The sequence below is a fragment of the Lipophrys pholis genome, assembly GCF_963383615.2.
Source record: "Lipophrys pholis genome assembly, chromosome: 23".
NCBI lineage: Eukaryota > Metazoa > Chordata > Actinopteri > Blenniiformes > Blenniidae > Lipophrys > Lipophrys pholis.
The window spans coordinates 8,173,325-8,196,945 of NC_137645.1; the positions used below are offsets into that span (position 1 = coordinate 8,173,325).

Below are 23,621 nucleotides of genomic sequence, written 5' to 3' on the forward strand. Positions count from 1 at the left end.
GAAAAGCAAAAAAAAACCCGATGTAGTTCGCATACAAGGCCACAATTCCATTTTCAAAAAGTTGCATTTTCAAAAGGTCGCATTTTTTTCACGGTTTATACGAAGACAGTTGGAATGTTTTCCAAAACTTGCATTTTAACCCCAAGTTTCCATTGAGACTGTGTCAAAGTGTTTTCAAAAAGTTGTGTTTTCCCCATTTACATGGACGCATTCGGTGCATTTTCCTAAAAAGTTGTGATTTGTTTTCTTTCGTTCACAAGAAGGCTGAGTCAGAGAGTTTTCAAAAGTTGTGTTTTCCCCTCTGTTTACTCAGAGACATTAGGATCGTTTTCCAAAAAAAATGCTTTATATTTTCACCCGTTCACACGAAGACTAAGTTGGAGAGTTTTCAAAAAGTTGCGTTTTCCCCCCCATTTACATGGAGTCAAAGCATTTCCAAAAAGTTGCACCCTCCCCCCCCCCCACACACACACACACACACACACACACACACCAATTTCTACAGAGTCGGAACGCCATCGCTCCCGGCAAGGTGAACGCCGGCTAATGGCGGGTCGTTTGCGAGACGGAATGGTTCTAATTTGGTCTGGCGATGAAGGGTGTGTGTGTGTGTGTGTGTGTGTGTGTGTGTGTGTGTGTGTGTGTGTGTGTGTGTGTGTGTGTGTGTCCGGCAAAAGGTTACGACAGCGTGTCGTCTCTGAGGAGTACAGCCATCACGGCTGCTCAGCACTCCAATTAATCAAGCCTGGGCCACACACACATTTATACACACACACACACACTCCAAACGATGCGCGTGTGTGTGTGTGTGTGTGTGTGTGTGTGTGTGTGGGGGGGGGGGGGGCACATGCATGCAAGGCTGGCAGTTGTCAACTATCTATTGTGGCGAGCGTGAAGTGTGTCACGATCAGCGGGACGCGCCGCCCTCGTGCTCAGCCTTGTTTTTGTTCGGTCTCCATGGATAATTCTAATTGGGTCACTTGTACCTGAAGAAACGGGGAAGATGGAGAACAAACAGTGTGTGTGTGTGTGTGTGTGTGTGTGTGTACCGGTGTGTGTGTGTGTGTACGTGTGTGTGTGTGAGACCCATATTCTTAACCCCGCCATCTGAAAAACATCAAAGTCCAAACATTTAGTGTTATTTTGGGTGAAAGAGGAGGATTCTTTCTGAATGAACGCGAGTCGGGTGGTGTACGCCTTTAAGGAAACGGAAGCATCTGATTGGCTGTGAAGCCCCACATGTGCCGGCGATGACAGTAATTCATTCATAAAACAAAGACTGTTTACGTGGTGTTTTCAAAAGACGACGGAAAAAACCAGCGTTGCGTTCTGCGTGTCCGTTCACGCAGCGGTGGTGGTCGGAGCCATGGAAAGCGCAACTTTTTGAAAACGGCTCCCAAGATGGAACTTTTCAAAAATTGCTCCGACTCCATGTAAATAGGAAAAGGCAACTTTTTGGAAAATGGTTTGTCTCTGTCCCCTTGTGAATGGGGGTAAGTGCGATCTTTTTTTGAAAACTCAGTCTGAATGAAAACACAACTTTTTGAAAATGCCAAAACTCAGTTTCTGTGAAAATGCAACTTTTTGAAAACATGCCAGGTCTGTGTTAATGGAAAACGCACTATTTTGAAAAAAAAAATGGCTCTATGTGGACGGGGAGAAAACTAAACTTTTAGAAAATTCCATTTCCATGGAAATGAGGGAAAACGCTACTTTTCAAAAAGGCACCACTCAGTCTCTGTGAAAGTAACTTTTTGAAAACACTCCGTTTCCGCAGAAACAAGTGAAAACACAATTCTTGAAAAATGCTCCGACTATGTTAACTGGAGAAAATGCAACTTTTTGAAAGAGCTCCAACTGAGTCAGTGAAAATGCAACTTTTTGAAAATGTGCAGACGACGTTGACAAGGGGAAAACACAACTCTTCGAACACACTACGACTTTGTGGAAACAGGGAAAACGCAACTTTCTGAAATCCCTCCGACGTCATCTTCATTGAAACGGGTGGGAAACGCAGCTTTTTCGAAAATGCTCCGACTTTGTTTTCCGGGAACACCGGCGAAATGGCAACCTTTTGAAAAGGTTCCTTCTCCGTGGAAACGAGGGAACCCGCGCCTTCTTGGAAATCCACCGACTCCATGTTAACTAGGGAAAACACAACTTTGTGAAAACGCTGCTACTGCGCACCGTCGCGAACATCCGTTCTGCACATGCTCAGTCGACGCACAACAACAACAACGGCGTTTGCCTCCAGACGGCGGCGTTTTCAGCGTTTCCGTGGAAACGGACACCGTTTTTTTTTATTTCCCAGAGACACTGCCGCGGAATCTTTTCTGTAAACGGGAGTTAATGGAGCGACGCTTTTCGAAAGCGACTTGACCTTCACACACACACACACACACACACACACACACACACACACACACACACACACACACACACACACACACACACACACACACACACACACACACACACACACACACACACACACACACACACACACACACACACACACACACACACACACACACACACACACACACACACACACGAGGCAAGGTTTCCCTCCTCCGTGAGTTTTATGTACCTTTAAACCCGCTCAAGGAGCGGCTATATTTCTGCTGTGGCAAGGTGACTTGGGCAAGATAGCGGAGGGGGAGAAGAAGAAAAGGAGGAGTAATGAGGATCGGAAAAAAAAAAAAAAAAAACAGAGGAGGAACAGAAGACGAGTCTCCACCTCTGGTCAGGGTATTGTTCCTCTCCGATCGACAGCGCTATCCCTCTCCCCTTCCTTTTGTCTTCACCTCATCCTCTCATGCTCGCTCCTTATCTGTCCTCGGAGACTTCCCATCTCTTTTACCTCCGCTTTGTCTCCCGACACACACACACACACACACACACACACACACACACACACACACACACACACACGCACACGCACGCACACGCACCTCCACCTTCTTCCTCTCCCTCCCTATTCCCATCCTCCCCAGTCAGCTGTCATGGCTGCCACTTTCTCGCGCCCACTCATTTATTACAGGTCACCGTCGCAGGAGGGGCCGTTTAAAAAAGGACAGCGTGGCCCGTCTCAACACGCACACACACACACACACACACGCGCACGCGCACACACACACACACACACGCACACACACACACACACACACACACACACTATGCACGGATCTGTACACATACACACATAATGAGCAGAGATATGCAGGTCGTGACACGTTTTTTTTTTTTCGGTCCATGTGGAGAATTTACTCCGTTTCTCTGCCAAAAAACTGACTTAAAATGTGTTTTTAAATCAAATTGTTTAGTTTTGAAGCCGTTAATGTGCCCCCAAAAAAAAAAAAAATGCACATTTTATTTAAATTTAACGAAACGTCACGATGAATTTCCTTCGTTTTCCACACGATTGGCCAACTTCTTGTCTTGTCTGTTGTTGTAAAACTCTTATTTCTCACGACGGCACTTTAGTTTTATCCCTTTTTTAAGTGGGACCTTGTTAAAAATTGCATAATAAGCTTTTTTCTGCATTTCGAAATGGAATCCGGCCTTTATTGACAAGTTGGTACATAGAAATCTACTTTTTAATTTCAACCCCCCGTCATTTTTAACATTTTAGAGTTACTTTCATTAAGAAAAACTAATAAAATGCACATTTGCTTATATCGAACAAAACGTCACAATGAGTTAAAAAGTTTTCACTCTTTTTTTTCACACAATTCTTTTAAAAATAAAATTACATTTGTCCCATTTATTGTTGCAAAACCGACAAAATTTGACCAAATGTGTCATGAAATAATAAGTTGCAGCCGTTTAAAACCTTTTTTTAAAAATTTTCATTTTTCAAAATATGCGGCATGCATAAGCTTATTCTGCAATTAGAAATGGAATGCAGCCTTTACGGACGCGTCCAAACAATGCAAGTTGCACGTTTTATTAGAGAGATTTGCTAATCGATTTCAACTTGCAATTCTTTTTAAAAATACAATGTCGTGATTTTTAAAATTTTGGGTTCAGTTGAAAAAATTTTCAAAAATTTTTTTTTCCCACAATTTGTCAATAATTCTCATGAAAAAAATCACTTTATTGTCGCAAACTCACATGTTCCCATGTGCCACTTCTGTATCGCTCGTGATTTCAACTTGCCCCATTTTCAATAAGTTGTGTTTCTCAGTTTCAAAATCTGCAACTTTCCAAATACGGTGGACGCATGAGCGCATTCCTCAAGGAGAAATGGAACCCAGCCCTTTTTTAAAAACACGCAAACAAAGTAGACGTTGGAACGCGCGAGTCGCATTTCTTCCCCAAAACATTGACAATTTTTCTAATAAAACACATTTCACACTTTTTTTTTTTTTTTTTTTTATGAACACAGTTTTAAAAAATGATTAAAAAAAAAAGCCAAATATGAACCAAATTTCGACCCCAAAACTTGATTTTTCCATCTGTTTCTATTCAGATACGCACTAACAAACACATCCTGCGTTAAACAAAGAACCCAGCGTGTTTAACAGGTTTGTGTCCTTTCATTGTTTACTATATTTATCTTTTTATTTTTTTATTTAATCCTCGTAAACGACACCTTTCGCACACAAAACCCCAAAAACACAATCATTTTTAAGTCCTTTAATTTTGGGCAAATACTATATAAAAAGAAATATATAAGATTGATAGACACAATGTCACACACACACACACACACACACACACACACACACACACACACACACACACACACACACACACACACACACACACACACACACACACACACACACACACACACACACACACACACACACACACACACACACACACACACACACACACACACACACACACACACACACACACACACACACACACACACACACACACACACACTACACACACACACACACACACACACACAGTGCCAGACAGATTAAGGCCCCTGATTAAGGCGGGTGTCGCATAAAAAGTCTTGGAACAGTAAATATCCTTCATTTGCGGTGTAATTAAACAGATTAGTTGCCGTGAATATCTTACCAGGGATTAGCGCGCGCATGATACCGAAACATCATACACCAGGCGGGCTCGGCGACACACACACACACACACACACACACACACACACACACACACACACACACACACACACACACACACACACACACACACGTGCAACAACAGCCACGATAACGCATCTGAAATTGGTCATCTTTAAGCGGCGACGACGGAATCGTCGGGATTAAAGAGATCGTTTTCTCTCGGTTCCTCGTGGGAAAACGTTGCGGAGGGGTGGGACAAGAAGGCCCAGACGGAAACGAGCAAGCGGGGAAAATAAAAATCAAAATAAAGGAGAAGAAGGGAGCGAGAGAAAAGCCCCGGGACTGAAAGATGGAGTCGGCGGGCTCTCGATCCGATCTGCCAATCAGGGAGCTTGAAACGGCGTCCCGCTTCCTGCGCCGGCCCGCCGCCATCCCGGCGTGCACACATGACAAGAGAGCAAACACACAAGCCGACGTGCAGACGCGCATAAATATTTGATCGCGGGTTCCCTGTTAAGTCCTCAGCCGAGTCTGAAGCTCCTGCGAACACGGGCGAGGAAGAACCGGCGAGCGCGAATCGTTCCGGCGGGAACGGCGGGAAAAACAACGTGGCGAGGCCACGAGGCGGCGCTGTGGGTGGTTTTTGTAAAGAAGCTGCACACGTACACGCACAAAGACAACACACTAGAAATATGAGTCCACGGACATTTGTATGGACACATGACAGAGTTGGGAGTGTTTTCGAAAAGTTGCGTTTTCCGACATTTCCACAAAGACATCGCGGGAGCATTTTCAAAAAGTTGTTTCTCGCCTCATTTCCACAGAGACGGGGCATTTTCAAAAGGTTTCCCACAGAGTCTATTTTCTTATTTTCTAAAGTTGTGTTTCCACAAAGACGTAGCTGGGGCATTTTCAAAAAGTTGTCCGCCATCCCTTTTCCATAGAGATGAAATCAGAATACTTTCAAGTTGCGTTTTCTCCCCATTTCCTCAAAGATGTAGTGTTAAAGTAGCATTTCCAGTCCGTTTCAACGGAGACAAGGTGTTTTCAAAGTGTAATTTCCCATAGTTTCCACAGAGTCAGAATTATTTTTTTTTGAAAAGTTGGGTTTTTCTACTGTTTCCGCAGAGATATAGCCGGAGCGTTTTCAAGAAGTGGCATGTTTTTTCCCCGTTTACATGAAGTTTGACAATTATCAAAAAGTTGCATTTTTAGAGCTAGAGCGTTTTCATAAAGTTGTGCCACCCAAAGTTTACAAAAGGGTTAGGAGGAGTGGCAGTGGTTTCAAAAAAAATTGGGTTTCACTCGTTTCCATGGATATAGTGTCCGAGCGTTTTCAGAAAGATGGGTTTTTTTTCCCTCCCCATTTTTACAGAGACGAAGCGTTTTCGAAAAAGTAGCAATTTCCCCTATTCACACAAAGTCAGACCATTTTCAAAAAGTTACGTTTTCCCCCCTTGGTTTCCACGGAGACTGAGCGTTTTTAGAAAGCCGTGTGTCTACCCGCCTCCCCCCCTTGCACGCGTCTCCATGGAGACGGCCAGTTTTCAAAAAATGTGTGCATTCCAGTTTCCGTGGAGACAAAGCGTTTTCCAAAAAGTTCCACCGTGGGAGAAGTTTTCAAGCTGTTGCATTTTCAGTGGCTGCAGAAACGGGCGTCATATAGACGGGGCCTAAAAACCCAAAACAACGTCTCAACCTCTTTCTGTAAAGTTTATCGAGGGTGTGTGTGTGTGTGTGTGTGTGTGTGTGTGTGTGTGTGTGTGTGTGTGTGTGTGTGTGTGTGTGTGTGTGTGTGTGTGTGTGTGTGTGTGTGTGTGAGGACAAAGGGACGGGGGGAAGAGAAAAAATCCAAAGACGGATGAAACGGGACGGCGAAGTAAAGCGGAGACGGTAATGGATGAGAACAGGAGGGGGGGGGGGGGGGGGGGGGGGCGAGGTGAGACGTGGAGATGAGGAACTGGAAACGAAAGAGGAAAAGAGCTAATGAAATAAAGGAGGGCAGACTCGAACGAGAAGGGAGGAGTGGTGTGAGTCAGCCTGCGACGTGTGTGTGTGTGTGTGTGTGTGTGTGTGTGTGTGTGTGTGTGTGTGTGTGTGTGTAGGAAGCCCCTCAGACACAGGACGGAGGCATTTGTCTCTGAGTGGAATCACAAGTGGCGGCCGAACAAACCCGCCAGTGGTCTTGACGAAAACAGGGAGGAGGAAAAGAAACAAGAGTCCTCCGTCCTTCCTGTCTCTTCTCTTTTCTTTGCCCTCGGCGCCGACTGCGAGGCGGAAGGTCCAAGCCGAGCGAGCGGCGAGGAAAGCCGAGCGGCCTCGCGATTAAAGAAATAAGCTATGAATGACTAAACAGGAGGGTATGGCGGAGGGGGCATCATGCTTTAGGGCTGCTTGTTTTCAGGATAATGTTGAGGTGCCTGTTTTTTTTTTTAAGTGTTTTGAAAAACGACCATGCCGCCAGTTAGCCAATCGGAAGGTTCGATTTTTGAAAAAATCAGGTATTTTTCGATAAATTGCACCTTTTTCCAAAAATATAACCAAAAATGAACAAGCCTACGTCGACGACATCATCATATACTTTCGATTTTGATAAATCCGACAAGCTTAGCTACCTCGCTACTAGCAAAACTAGCCGCAACGCCACACCGTCGGGGTGTAAAAAAAAAAAAAAACACCCATAATGCAACAGAGGCGGAAGTTTTTTGGACGTTGCACTGCTTTGTTTGGAAAACAGAGATGTTTTCATCATCTTGGATGTTTTCCTCCTCGCGCCGCGACTCTTTGTAAATATTTGTGAAACCCGGCGAACAGAAGCTTCCTCTGTTGGCGGAGGAGGAGGAGGAGGAGGAGGAGGAGGAGGAGGAGGAAGAGGAGGAGGCACCGTGCAGGACAGCGTCGCTCTTTGTCCGATAGCCATCGGAGCGCCGGGTCGCGTGCGTCCTTATCTCCTTTCCTGTCCACTTTTCCTTAACCGGCGCGGACGACGTCGCGGGGTTAAGGAAAGGTGAGGAGGCTTCCTAAAGAGGTCACGTTGTTTAGTCAATCGGACCGCCGCACTTCCACGAGGTGATGTCAGCGCGGGGAAAAATTACAAAATAAAATCGATTTATTGAATCTGTCGCTAAAATTCTTTTTTTTTATTTTCACGTTCCTTGCGGGTTTCCGTCGCTGCACTTTTGCTTAAACTTGTGTCAAATCTTGAATTTCCAGAATGACGGAGCCTCATTTGCTTTTTATTTTGAAAATCCTTTACATGTAGTTTAACTCCGAGGACAATCACAGCAATAAAGTGGCAACTTTTGACAATATAAAAAATCTGATCGATTTTTCCCGAGGTGGCGTTATAATAATAATAATCCCACGGCAGCGCAGGTTCGTGCCGTCTGCAGTTTGTGAAAAAAAAAAAAAGACACATTTTCAAAAGTGGACTTTCAAAAACTTTCCCCTTCTACCCGCTGATATAATCTCAAATATCACATTCGGATTGAAATTAAAGGAAAAGAGTGAAGCGGCTGCCGGGTGAATAAATAACCAAACAAACTGAGAAAAAAAAAACTACACAAAAACTTTACTTTGTTGCATTTTTAAAAACATCCGCATAGTTGGGATACGAGTTTTAGATTGTTTGTTCGAGGCAGATTATTGCTTTGGTCCCTGTTCCGTCATCGGGAGTTTCCCTTAAACGCTCGGATGAGCGTGTCCCTTTAAATGTTGCGAGGAATTGTGGGGCGGCAGGACCTGGTCGCCTTCGGTAAAGGAAGCGTCGGCGTTTCCTCGGCTGAAGGAGGTTAGGAAAGGAAGCATTGAGCCTCCTTTCCTCAGCTGTGAGAGGATTTGAACGTTCCTCATCACGGCCGCCGCTGTCGCACTTCCGGGGGTTTAAGGAAAAGTGGATAGGAAAGGAGACAGGAGGGACTATTGGGACGCACCCCGCCTCCAGCGAGGAAGCAAATAACCGCCGTTATTATCTGCTTTCGTATTTCTTCGCAACGCCGCGCAAACCGCGGCATCCGTCCCGGCAGATATCAGGTTATGATAGCAGTGTTGACTAATTTAGAGCAAGATTGAATTCCTTCACCCCCCCCACCCACCATCCGCCTGATCCTATCCCCCCCCACCTCACCCCCCCCACTCATCTCTCATGCTGTCAAATAAAGACCTGGCGGTCTAGACTGATGCTATCCAAAAAAAAAAAAAAAAGCTTAATTAGCTTGTAATAAATTCTCATTTCCGCCGGTCGGCTACATACTCTCAGCGTGCCAATACACCCCCCCCCCCCCCCCAACATCCCCCCCCCCCCCCCCCGATCTTTAAATGTCACCCAAACACACACACACACTCGAGCCAGGCCGATTAAAATGTTTCAGCCATTTGTTTCCGCGAGATAGAAGAAGAGGTGGAAATTACCACTGTGAACTTCTTTTTAGAAGAAAGAAAAAAGGGGGGGATATAAACTTTTGGGGGGTTTTTTTCGCAGCGGAGACACAAAAACAGCTTTTAATCTTGACCAATAAACCAACGAGGACAAAGATTCTCCCCAAGAAAGTCGTTTCTGGGGGAACCGAGGGAAGTGCAACCGGGGAGAAAGCGTGTAAAAAGCTTTTAAATACAAATCACTCAGGACCAGGCATGCACCGATACCGATACCGATACCGATACCAGTATTGGGTATCAGGTCCGACACTGCACAGCGACGCAGTAGTACACAATGGCCTTGAATGGTGTTAGAGGCGAGTGTATCGTCCACGTAGGAGCGGTGTGGCGGTGAGGCGAAGTCTTTGTGTACCAGTCGCGTATTTAGTACAAATTCGGCATAATGGCCTTTAACAAGTACTCAGTATCGGCAAGTACATAAGGTTAGTATTCGTATCGGTACTTGCTATCGACAAGTAGCTAAAGGTTAGTACTCATATCGGTATTTGCTATCGGCAAGTAGCTAAAGAGTATTCGTATTTGTACTTTGTATCGGCACGCGGCTAAAGGTTAGTACTAGCATCTGTACTTGGTACCGGCAAGTCGCCAAAGAGTATTCGTATCGGTACTCGGTATCGACAAGCAGCTAAAGGTTAGTTTGTGTCTGTACTTGGTATCGGCAAGTAACTAAAGGTTAGTACTAGTATCTGTACTTGGTATCGGCAAGTAGCTCAAGCTTAGTAGTCGTACGTTGATGACATCATCATATATTGTCATTTCTGGTGGCTTCCATTGGTTATTGTCTCGTTTCTTGTCGTGTCATCACTTTCCTGCCTTTGAGTCGCCATAAAATATCAGTTTTTCTATATTTATTCCACAAATGCGACATGAACGTCCACCGTATGGCCGGCTCAGCGTTTTAAAACTGATTCCAAAAAGGTAAAAACCATATTTTCGGCTTCAAATCAGTTCGCTGCACCTTTAAACTTCACATTAAAAGCAAATTTTAAACTAAATCGACAATGTTATGTTTAATCGTGGCGACGGAAAGTCGTGGAATGCTTTTGTTGATGTGCCAATTTGCTCAAAAACATGTAAAAAAAAATTTTTTATTTTTTTTGGGAAAATACACACTGGTACAGTGGATCCGCTGACTGGCAGTAATACTACCAGACATTTGTCTCACAACAGGAGAGTACAGACGGATCCAATCACCATTTTAAACCCAGAACATCGCTCGCCTTTAAATGTGATTGATGTACGACGTCTGGCTCTCTCTCTCTCTCTCGCTCTCTCTCTCTACGACGAGAAGAGGAATATTAAAATGAGAAAGAGAAGAAGAAGAAGAAAAAAAAAAAAAAAAAGGAGTGGGCACACAAATATCCACTCAAGTGTTGCTGCACACAATGAACTTCCCAAGAGGCATCGCTGAGATTCTTTCGGCCCCCCCCCAGAATTTGCATCACAAATATGTGGGATCGGGAGCCGCGTGCGTGGAGAATAAATAAATAAAGCCAGGGGTGCCACTTTTCTTTCCCTTCTCATCCATCCATCCATCCATCCATTCATTCATCCATTCATTCCCATCCATCCGCTGCTGCTTAATAGGCAAGCATGCAGAGAGTCTGTGTGTGTGTGTGTGTGTGTGTGCGCGTGTGTGCGTGTTTTCATCCCTTGAGCGTCAAAAACTTTTCATTTTCTTCGAGTTCGCTCACGTCATCTCAGTGCCAGAAAAAAACAACAAAAAACAAAGCAACAAAGTTCAGAGTTTAAAGCGATCTGACAAAAATAAAAAAATATACCCCCCCCCCACCCCCCCCCACCCCCCACCTCCTCATCTCTTTTCTTTCTTCGCGTGCAATTTTACGCAATTTGAGGAGCAAATACCCCCCAGGGGTGCCAGGAGGAAAAAAAACATTCATTAAATCATCAGAAGTTGCCCTGTAAATTAACTGTTTGGTGTCGGGAGATCTGCGTTAAAGTGATTTTAGTACGAGGGGGGGGGGGGGGGGGTCGACACCACGGGGGGTCCGGGTGATGAAAGCAGACATTTTATTTTAATTTTTTTCCCCAACACACCCCCCCCCCCCACCCCCCCTCTATGTATCTGCTCCATCTAAATTATTCAAACGAGAAACACGGCAAGGCACGGGAAGCGCTGGCGCAACCCGATTTCTGTAAGTGAGCGGCAAACCGCCGCGGTGCGTTTTTCTTTTTTTTTTTTTTTAAACAGTGCTCGTGGCGCATTCATTCATTTAACGTGAACATTAATTTATTTATTTATTTATTTTTTTTAATGACATCTGGGTGAAAAATCAGACACTTAATGCGCATCGTCTTCCGCCACGAGACGACTTTCGGACAGCTTCCCCCCCCACGCAGGCTCCTTCCGAGGTGCGCACTGATTGCCGCAGGTGTGTGTGTGTGTGTGTGTGTGTGTTTGCGTCAATCCCGACTAAATAAATGAAATAAAAACCCACCAAATCAATGCAGCTGGGTCTCAACTTGTGTCAAGTTTTGACCAGCGTGCGCACGAGCAGAAGACACACGGCGGGAGAGAATGCTGGCTGCAAATAATAATGATAATTAAATTTAATAAAAAATAAAAGCACTCACCTGACTGCGCCGCACTCGAGCCGATCACCGCCAAAGTGACGAGGACGCACGCGGGGAACTTCATCTTTTGTGTCTCCGCGTAACTCACATGTCCAATTCAGATATCCTTGTTGTGTCGCGCGCGCGTACGCCGAGAAATAAATAGGGGGGGGAAAAAAAGAATAATAAAAAAAAAAAAAAAAAAAGAAGAAGGAATAAGTCTTCTCGGATCTTTGGCACAGGTCTCCGCAGGATCGGAGCGGTGCTTTTATTTTCCTAATTGATTTATTCACGCTCTCGTCCTTGTTGGTTGATCGGATCCTACAGTCCGGTGTTTAGGTCGCTTTCCGTGCGCGGACACTCTGAGAGCCATGGACTCCCCTCACACTGCCATTGCGCCGGTGGCTGGGGGGAGGAGGAGGAGGAGGAGGAGGAGGAGGAAGAGGAGGAGGAGGAGTGCGTACCGGGATGGGGTGTCGGTATCGGCATCGAGATCACGCCTCTCCTCTCCGAGTGATCGACGTCTCTTCCAGCCTATTAAACCTCATCCAAAAGACCGGGAGCGTTTTATTTTGGAAGTCCACCCATCTCACTTATCGCCTCTCCTGATTGGCGGCTGTCAATGCACCTGTCATATTTTTATTTTTTGGTTTTGTTTGTTTTGTTTTGTTTGTTTGTCGTTGCGTTAAATCTCGTGCGCTCTCTCCTTGACAAGTCAACCACGCAAACAGCGTTTCGAAGTTTCCCCGCGGAACCCCCCCCCCCCCCCCCCCGCAGCCACCAAGGCAAGACACAGCCGATAAACTTTGACGACGCGGGTCTGGAGCAGCTGCAGAGATTGTTAAAAAGAAAAAAAAAAGAAAAAAAAGAAAAAAAGGGTCCTCATTTTCATTTTACAAGCCCCTCGGAATATTCCCGCGCGCCGTCCTTCACCGAAACGAGCTGGCAGCGTCAGAAAGGGCGAAAAAGATTTGGATTTGCGATCCGTGTTAAGGCGAAAAACTTGTAATTGGCTCGATTAGAGGGGAATTACTACACAAAAGCTCAGGATGCCAGGGATGCAGTCATCCTCGCGCGCTGCCAAACACCGTCGGCCATTCAGTGTCCTCTGCCGCCCTCTAGAGGGGGGCCGGGGGAATTGGTTTTGAGTTTTCGCTTCACGGTCGTTGAGGAGGCAAAGGGACAAGAACGTTGCGTCAGATGGAAGAATTAAACTGGATCTAAATAAATATAATAAATGGAGATTATTAATCAGTTTGTGTTTCCCGGAACTATTTTTCAAAAGTGTTTTTCCTTTAAGTGTTTTTAGAAACCACATGCCCTGAATGACGCTTCCAACTTGTGTCATGAAGTTTGGGTCATTGTGCAGAAAACTAATGTGGAGGACCTGGAAGAGTGCAGTACTACACTCTGCAGTACTACTACTACTACTACTACTTCTACTAGCACCACTATTACTATTACTGTGACCACTACTACCACAAGTACAACTACTACTACTATTACCACCACTACTATTACTGACTGCTACCACTACTATTAATAGTACTACCACTCCCACAACTACTATATTTACTACTAATACCACTAGTACCACCACTACTACTAATACTATTACTACTACAATTGCTCCAACAAATACCACTCCTATTACTACCACTACCATCACAAGTACCATCACTACCACTAATACTACTACGATTACTACCACCACTGCTATTACTATTATTACTGCTACTAATACTACTACCACTACCACAACTACAACTACTACTACCACCTCAAGTACCATCACTACGACTATTACCGCTTCCAGAATTACTAATACTACCACCCTTACTATTACTACTACCAGTAGAACCACTACTACCACTACCAGTACTATTACTGCTACCACTACTATTACTACCACCACCACCATTACTATTTTTACTGCTCGTAATAATACTACCACAGCTGCTACTACCACCACACGTACCATCACTACTACTATTACCACTTCCACTATTACTAGTACTACCACCCCTACTATTACTACTACCACTAGACCCACTAATACCACTATTACTACCACTACCACCACTATTGCTGTGTTTTTGGGATCCGTTTCAGATGACAGTGGTGCTCAGACTCACTGAAAACGCAACTTTTTGAAAACGGCCCGCAAGGTGGAACTTTCTGAAAATGCGCCATCTCCATGGAAACCGGGGGAAATAGTAATTTTGTGAAAATGTTCTCACTCTGTCTCCGTGGAAATGGGGGGGGTGTGCAACTTTTTGAAAATGTTCAGTTCCCATGAAAACAGGGGGAAACCCAACTTTTTGATAATGTTCTGATGTTCATAATGTTGTCATGTAAACGTTAAACTTTTCTGAAATGAAAATGCCCCCCCCCCCCCAAAAAAAAAAATCTATGTTTCAGTCTAAACAAATAAACATTTCTGAAAGGAAAACGCAAAATGCAGTTTTACTTGAAACGTCATTGAAACGCGAAATCTCTCGACAAAAAACGCCACAACAAATTTGCCCGAAATGTATTCATGCAAACGTATAACTCTTCTGAAACGGAAATGATGCGTTTTCACTGCGGACGTTGCCCTGCAAATGCGAAACTTTTTGAAACAAAGAACGCCACGTAAACACTAAACTTAAAAAAAAAAAAACAAAAAAAAAAAAAACGATGCATTTTCACTTGAAACTCCGCGTGAACGTGAAACTTCACGACAGAGAAAACGCCAAAACAACCTCCCTTGAAACGTGCGGACGCGAAACTTTTCAGAAACGAGCGTGAACGGGCCCGGTACGAGGGCGACGCTGCGGGATCACTTCCTGTCTCCGAGCAGCAGGCGGCAGCGCGCTCTGGGAATGCTAATGAGTCTCTCTGTGCAGAGAGAAGAAGAAGAAGAAGAAAGAAGGAAAAATCCAGATAAAACATTCAATTACAGACGTTACCGAGCTGCGTGAGATCGGCTCCGGCGCGAATGCAAATGGGAAATTGGGACAGAACAATGGCGCCCAGAGAGGACGGCACTCGGGGAGTAATCCAGCACAAATAACAAATGCGCCGCCACGCGGGAGAGCGGCGTCGCGCTTAATTAAAGCGACCTCGCGGCTGCGTCGCCGTCCTCTTTTAGAAAATGGGAGCGCATTGTGTCGCGCTGCGCTCAAATTCTAGATTACAGATTGTGGGATTCAAAGGAGTTCGAGGGAAAAGGGCTGGAAGTTTTGACGTCTTGGAGTCTGTACTCGTAGTGTACCGCATACTTTTTGAGTACTTGTTCCAGAGCTTCGCGACTAATAATACTTTCGGGAGCGTGACTTTTGTTTCCGCCGTTGCCGCGCAGCTAAATGCCGGAAGAGGCTCGGATGACAGAGCCGGTTTCTATGATTAGGGAAGGTCAAGGGGGTAAAAGGGGGGGGGGGGAGGGGCGTGTGTGTGTGTGTGTGGGGGGGGGGGTACACGGAGGCACTCGTGGGATTGTGGGTAACCGAATAAAGCTGCGGGATCGTCGGTGAAGGGAGGATGAAGAGCGTGGCGTCGATCTCCAGCCAGTGAGCCCGACCGATTCGGTTCTCGGCATGGCGCCGGAGTGTGTGTCGCTCCTGCTGTTGTTGATGGCAGGTGAGAGTGTGTGCGTGTGTGTGTGTGTGTGTGTGTGTGTGTGTGTGTGTGTGTGTGTGTGTGTGTGTGTGTGTGTGTGTGTGTGTGTGTGTGTGTGCGTGTGTGTGTGTGTGTGGCAGTCCGTCACGAAGCTATGGAAAAGGGCCAAAAAAAAAAGATATAACTAGTAAAGAAATTAAGAGATTAAAATGAATAATCCCATGTTTCCATAGTTAAACATTGTGTGAAATGGGTTCAAGTGAAGGCGGACTTGTGCTTATTTAACGGCAAATTCAATATTTTATGGTTGAATTAGGAATTTTTTATCGTCTTTTCTCACAATATATGATTTATTAGTGAATGTCTGTTGAGCTGCAATAATCTGGATTTTATCTGAAAGTACATCGGTTAGTCAGAGGAAGATGCTCTACAATCTGGACGTAAAGTGGGGAGATGATGCTCTATAATCTGGATGTTAGATTAAGAACATGCTCTATAATCTGGATGTTAGATTAAGAACGTGCTCTATAATCTGGATGTTAGATTAAGAGCATGCCCTATAATATGGATGTTAGATTAAGAACATCCTCTATAATCTGGATGTTAGATTAAGAACGTGCTCTATAATCTGGATGCTAGATTAAGAACATGCCCTATAATCTGGATGTTAGATTAAGAACATGCCCTATAATCTGGATGTTAGATTAAGAACATGCCCTGTAATCTGGATGTTAGATTAAGAACGTGCCCTATAATCTGGATGCTAGATTAAGAACATGCCCTATAATCTGGATGTCAGATTGTTACTTTTTAAAACTCCATAATTGTTCTTTCAGTTCTGCATTTGTCTCTGTTTTCTCGTTTCATCCATTTATTCGTTTTTTAATCCTGGTCCGTTGCGTTTGAGGCATAAAAACTGCAATATATATGAATTTATTAGTACTATTGTTGTCATTGCCAAATCGGTTGTAACCGGTGGTTATTCAAGTTAACTGTTGCCTTTCTATCAGCTGGAACCGCTCTGGCCGTTCTCCTCTGACCTCTGGCATCAACGAGACATTCGCGGCCACAGGAACTGCCGCTCGCGGGACATTGTCTCGTCTCCGGACCGCTCTCCGTGAAACCCTCGAGATGGTCGTGCGTAAAAAAAATCTCAGCAGTTTCTGAAATACTCAGACCGGCCCGTCGGGGAACCGGCAACCATACCACGTCACTTAAATCACCTTTCTTCCCCGTTCCGATGCTCGCATTGAACTGCAGCGGGTCGCCTTGACCACCTGAGTTGCTGCCACGTGATTGGCTGATTAGAAATTTGCGTTAACGAGCAGTTGGACAGGTGGACCTAATAAAGTCCATTTTGTTTTGGGGGGGGGGGGGGGGGCTCCAATAAATCTTCCAAGAATATCAAGAATCAGGACGTTTGTAACTGAGCGTGTGGATTAGTTGTGATGTGTGTTGATGTACAGCGTATATCTATATATCTATATCTATATATCGATATCTATAGATCTATATCTATAGATCTATAAATATAGATCTATAAATATATCAATATATATATATATATTGATATATATATATATATATATATATATATATATATATATATATATATATCTATAGATCTATATCTATAAATATATATCTATCTATAGATCTATAGATCTAGATCTATAGATCTATATCTATAAATATATATCTATCTAGAGATCTAGATCTCTAGATCTATAGATATAGATATAGATCTATAGATCTATAGGTACAGTGGCGTTTCTAGATGTAAATATTTGGTGGGGCAAGATTTTATTTCAGGTCGAGATGCACGACTGAATTCCAAAGTAAAGCGGTGCGCACAACCTTTTAGCCACAACATTATAACAACCATATCAGCGTTGGAAATAGCCGATCAAAAAAAAAAAAGTAAATAAATTATCAACGACGGGGCTCGAACCAGGTCATAAGTTCCGAGGACGGCAAGCTCAGCCAACCGACCACGCTACTAACTAACGACTCTTAAAAAGTGTTCCTCGCCGCGTCACACAGTTTACAACTACTTACTTCACTACTTACCTCGTAAATAACTCGTTTGTTAGCTTTAGCCGCTAACAAGCCGGTATTTGTGACGCCTCGCTCCGGTCTTGCGGGGCAGGGCCTCAGTCGGCGCCAGCCAATCAGCTTTGAGCATCTCAATGACGCTGTTAAGTGGGCGCTTCAAAATCACGTGAACTGAATGAATGGAGCCCCAGCCTGAGCATGCGCACTTACAGTTAACGGCCTCTAATACCGTAGACATAAACACAGCGGACGCCTCGCCCGACCGGCAGGAACACACGTCGGTGCGTCCGCCATCTTGGGAGGGGCATTGGTCGGGACTTCAGCGGCGACGCCGCGTCACTGTTCCCTTTTTGGTTGTACAAACAGACAAAATGAGGACAATGGACTGCGTTGGGATTACCTTCCACAGGTAGGAAAAACATATTCTTTGTTGTTGTCGTTGTGTTTAGCTCACGTGACATCAACTTGGGACATAGATGAGGCTGGGGCCGTGGGGGGAATGCTCGCTATTCCCTGGCTTAAGCTCGCCCTCAAACAACAACAACAACAACAACAACGTCTAGTCGGCTCGTCTAACGGAGGCTATTTTAGTTTCAGTGTGTAGAATATTACGTTTCAAAATAAATGTGCTGCTCAGAACCAGCCAGTGTACGGTTCCCCGCCTGTTCCAGCAGGAGAACCTCAGCCTGATCCAGACGTACTGACATGTACACAAACATTATTATTCTATATATTGGTTAGGATAACGGATCAATTGATTGCACGTTGCACAAGCAGTGAATTAATGTGATAACACAGGACTCTGAACATGTAATTCCTTTTTTCTCCACTAGGACCTCTCCGATGCACTGCCCACGTGTCCTGATGCTTTGACAGCCAGACTCAGTGACGCCATGGCCGAGGTGGAGAGTCTGAGAAGAGGGAGGAGGAATGAAAAGATGGAGAACGGAGGGCAGAGAGCAAAGTGTGTGGGGGGGGGGGGGGGTCTTCTGGAGGAACTGAGAGCGAAAAATCTAATAGATGGAGAGCTGAAAGAGAAGATGTCATATAATATGGAATAATAGATAAATGTGTCACAATAAATAAATATGGAATAGGTAAATATCTAACAATTATTTTCGATGTAATATTAAAGGTAACTATGTAAAAAAATAAATGAAAGTATAATAGGGAAATGTGTTATTGTGTGTAAATATGTTTAAAAAAAAAATCTAAATTTGTTACAGAACAAGTTATAACTTGTGCTCTAATGTAAATAAATGTCACATTGTGTGTAAATAAACGCTTTTGCGTATCGTTGTCATGACTCCATCATGTTGCTGCTCTAAAAGGAGAGGACAAGCAGTCCAATGTCTGCTCTGCAAACTTCTTCCATTTCCTCTCAATACTTTCTATAAGCATGCTCCATTGAATAAATAAAATAAATGTAATCATTTAAAAATTTTATAAATTAAATATGAAAGCACTGATTCTTCACAGTCATGTTAATGTATAGTTGCGTGGTTTTCGTTCATCGCGGTCACACGGGACTCGTTTAGGCTGACGGTGCAGACTTGCACCGTCAGTATTGGATGAGGAGGAAACACCACCTGAGACCACAAGAGGAGACGGTGACCGGGGAGTACCGTCCTCGCGCAGTAATTCTGCGCCCTATATGAGGAAGACTTTGCACTTCCTCCGCCGCAGCTCGTGTTGTTTCTTTGTTTGACTTGGACTTACTTCGCGGGTCGTGAAATTGAAATCCGTGGACGTCCGAGGGGAGCGTGCATGGACGTGATTACGTCAGACGCACACAGACTCCGGCTCCGACTACGGTGTGGGATGAGGCCCAAACAAGTTAGAGCAGCGCATCCCCCCCACCCCCCCAGAAATTCCGCCTATTAAGGACCCCTGCATTATAATCTAGATGTAAAGTGGAAGGAAGATACTCTATAATCTGGATGTTAAAGGAGAAAGATACTATCTGGTTAATAAATTTAAAAAATGCTCTATAATCCGGATGATAGATTAAGAAGATGCTCTATAATCTGGGTGTTAGCTGGAGGATGATGCTCTATAATCTAGATGTTGGATCAAGACGATGCTTTATGATATCAACGGTAGATAAAAAGATGCTTATAATCTCGACGATAGATTAAGAAAACGTTTATAATCTGGATGATAGATTAAAAAGATGCTCTATAATCTGGATGATCGAATAAGAAAATGCTCTATAATCTGGGTGTTAGCTGGAGGAAGATGCTCTATAATCTAGATGTAAGATCAAGACGATGCTTTATAATATCAACGGTAGATTAAAAAGATGCTTTATAATCTCTACGATAGATTAAGAAAACGTTTTATAATCTGGATGATCGATTAAAAAGATGCTCTATAATCTGGATGAGAGAATAAGAAGATGCTCCATAATCTGGGTGTTAGCTGGAGGAAGATGCTCTATAATCTAGATGTTAGATCAAGACGATGCTTTATAATATCAACGGTAGATAAAAAGATGCTTTATAATCTCTACGATAGATTAAGAAAACGTTTATAATCTGGATGATCGATTAAAAAGATGCTCTATAATCTGGATGAGAGAATAAGAAGATGCTCCATAATCTGGGTGTTAGCTGGAGGAAGATGCTCTATAATCTAGATGTTAGATCAAGACGATGCTTTATAATATCAACGGTAGATTAAAAAGATGCTTTATAATCTCTACGATAGATTAAGAAAACGTTTTATAATCTGGATGATCGATTAAAAAGATGCTCTATAATCTGGATGATCGAATAAGAAGATGCTCTATAATCTAGATGTTAGATCAAGACGATGCTCCATAGTATGGATGATAGATTAAGAAAACGGTTTATAATCTGGATGATGGATTAAGAAGATGCTCTATAATCTGACGTTAGCTAAAGTCCTAACTTTTTTTCGTAATTTAAGCATACAAGCCAATAATCTCCAATACTTTTTGTCAGTTTCATCTATTTTTTTTCAGATGTAAACATGGGATAATCAGAGAGCAGGGAACCGAGGAAGCAGAAGCCTCTGAGACACTGGATTAAAGTGGATTAATGAGTTTTCCAGTAGTTCATGCGTGTACGATTAGCCCCAAAAAGAAAGACAAATACGTTGCGAAAGCGGTCAGAAGTGAGTTTGAAGACGGTCGTATTTTCCCGTTAGAAAGCTGTTGCGGGCCTGTGTGGAGGGAAAACGTCATCATGTCGGCACGGCACATTTAAAATGTGTCCGTGTTCCAAATCTCCTCCCTGCTGCTGTCGTCTCAAGCTTTTTCCAAAACCATAAACATGGAGTCGGAGGGGCGCGGGCTGAATTTGGGATTCAGTGCGGCGGGATTCTTCCCCACCGACTCCTCTACTTCCTCTCACGTTATTTTTTGTTTTGTTTCCGAGCATCTTTTAAAAACCTCCAGGAGCCCGGGGGGGGGGGGGAGCAGACAAGGCGGGCCTTATCAGCCCGGCGCAGACCCAGATCCACCCTGTTCCTCCAAACAACAACCTGTTCCTGCTTCCATACGGGCTTCAGCCTCCCTCTCCTCCTGGAGCGTCTCGGTGGTGTTACATTCAGCCCGGTGCCCCCCCCCCCCCCCCCCCCCCCCCCCGGCGGGCCGGCTGCGGTCTGCGCTCCACCTTAAGAGGCTGTTTATACACATCTCCGAAGTAAACAAATGGGATCGGGGGCTCCGCCTGCAAATTAAAATCTTTCTTCTAATAAGGGGAGAAACATGGACACGACCTTGCTTGTGGCGCCGATAGATTCCTAATCGTGTTTCCCCTCTGCCCCCTGTGGTTTTCTTCCTGTAGCTCAAGTTCTTCCCGCGGCGTCCGGCTGCGACCGGGGGCGCTACGAGAGCATCATCGGGACCTGTGCCTGGCGAAGTTCAGATTTGAGATGGGAGGAGTGGATCCAGGACGGTGGTGCAGCTGGACGGACACACAGGAGTAAGTTCACCTGCAGAGGAACCGTCGGACCTGGGAGGAAGATGCTCTATAATCTGGATGTTAGAGGGGGAAGATGGCTCTATAATCTGGATGTTAGAGGAGGAAGATGCTCTATAATCTGGATGTTAGAGGGAGGAAGATAATCTATAATCTGGATGTTAGCGGGAGGAAGATGCTCTATAATCTGGATGTTAGAGGGAGGAAGATGATCTATAATCTGGATGTTAGCGGGAGGAAGGTGCTCTATAATCTGGATGTTAGAGGGAGGAAGAGGATCTATAATCTGTACATTAATGGAAGGAAGAGACTATAATCTGGATGTTAGAGGAGGAAGATGCTCTATAATATGGATGTTCATGGAGGACGGTGCTCTATAAGGTGTATATTAATGGAGGGAGATGCTCTATTAATCTGGATGTTATTGGGAGGGAGATGCTCTATAATCTGGATGCTAGTGGGAGGAAGATGTTCTATGATCTGGATGTTAGTGGAGGACATTGCTCTGCAATCTGTATATTAATGGAAGGAAGACACTATAATCTGGATGTTAGAGGGGAAGATGCACGATAATCTCTATATTAATGGAGGACAGTGCTCTATAATCTGTATATTAATGGAGGAAGATGCTCTATAATCTGGATGTTAGTGGAGGAAAATGCTCTATGGTCTGGATGTTAAAGGAGGGAGATGCTCTATAATCTGGATGCTAGTGTAAGGGAGATGCTCTATGATCTGGATGTTAGTGGAGGGAGATGCTCTATGATCTGGATGTTAGTGGAGGAAGATGCTCTATAATCTGGATGTTAGTGGAGGAAGAGGATCTATAATCTGGATGCTAGTGGGAGGAAGATGATCTATAATCTGGATGTTAGTGGAGGAAGATGATCTATAATCTGGATGCTAGTGGGAGGAAGATGCTCTATAATCTGGATATTAGTGGAGGAAGAGGATCTATAATCTGGATGCTAGTGGGAGGAAGATGCTCTATAATCTGGATATTAGTGGAGGAAGAGGATCTATAATCTGGATGCTAGTGGGAGGAAGATGATCTATAATCTGGATGTTAGTGGAGGGAGATGCTCTATGATCTGGATGTTAGTGGAGGAAGATGCTCTATAATCTGGATGTTAGTGGAGGAAGAGGATCTATAATCTGGATGCTAGTGGGAGGAAGATGATCTATAATCTGGATGTTAGTGGAGGAAAATGCTCTATGATCTGGATGTTAAAGGAGGGAGATGCTCTATAATCTGGATGCTAGTGGGAGGAAGATGCTCTATAATCTGGATATTAGTGGAGGAAGAGGATCTATAATCTGGATGCTAGTGGGAGGAAGATGATCTATAATCTGGATGTCAGTGGAGGAAAATGCTCTATGATCTGGATGTTAAAGGAGGGAGATGCTCTATAATGTAGATCATATAAGTGACTTAGTTCGGCGCCCTAAACAACCCACTTAAATATCAGATTATTTATCACAGTGAGATTACCTCCCATCGTCTCCTAAACACTGAGACTCTGCAGGATTATGAGTCAGACAGGAGTAGAGCCCAGCGGAGGAGCCTCCTGTCAGAACTCTGTGATTTCCCCCGCCGGCTCGCCGTCCGCTCTCAGTCCAGCCCATAATTGGCGGCGGTTGCTTTTTTTTTTTCCTGCCGTAACTTCTAATAAAACAGATTTTTCACGGGGGTTTTTTTTCAGCTGCGTCACAAAAACCCGACGCTTGATGCCACCGGAGAGCTGGATGGATGACAGATAAATAACTCCAGCAGGAAATTGAAGAGAGAAAAAAATAAAAAAAACAACAACCCGAAGACTTGTTTGTGGACGGAGTGGAGTTTAGTGACAGCGAAAGTAAACAAGCAGTTGGTCCAAAACCTTTTTTACTTTGACTTTGAGGAAAAGAAGCCACTCCTCACCTTTGAAAAAAACTGACGAATCGGCAGTTTTCTCAAACTTGA

The 23,621-nt window shown here is 44.3% G+C and overlaps 2 protein-coding genes across 2 annotated transcripts in view; one reads left to right on the top strand and one right to left on the bottom strand.

The window, feature by feature from the left end:
* LOC308127674 (receptor tyrosine-protein kinase erbB-4-like) overlaps positions 1-12,141 on the bottom strand; it is a gene marked incomplete at both ends in the record, with an annotated part of 287,554 nt that extends 275,413 nt beyond the window's left edge. The window contains one exon of the mRNA XM_080492871.1: positions 12,078-12,141. Coding sequence (XP_080348997.1) covers positions 12,078-12,141 — 64 coding nt within the window. The remainder of the gene's footprint in view (positions 1-12,077) is intronic.
* A 3,382-nt stretch (positions 12,142-15,523) lies between these two features.
* The window catches only part of LOC308127692 (receptor activity-modifying protein 1-like), a 14,630-nt gene continuing 6,532 nt past the window's right edge, over positions 15,524-23,621 (top strand). Inside the window, exon 1 of the mRNA XM_080492910.1 lies at positions 15,524-15,677. Coding sequence (XP_080349036.1) covers positions 15,635-15,677 — 43 coding nt within the window. The 5' untranslated portion in view covers positions 15,524-15,634. The remainder of the gene's footprint in view (positions 15,678-23,621) is intronic.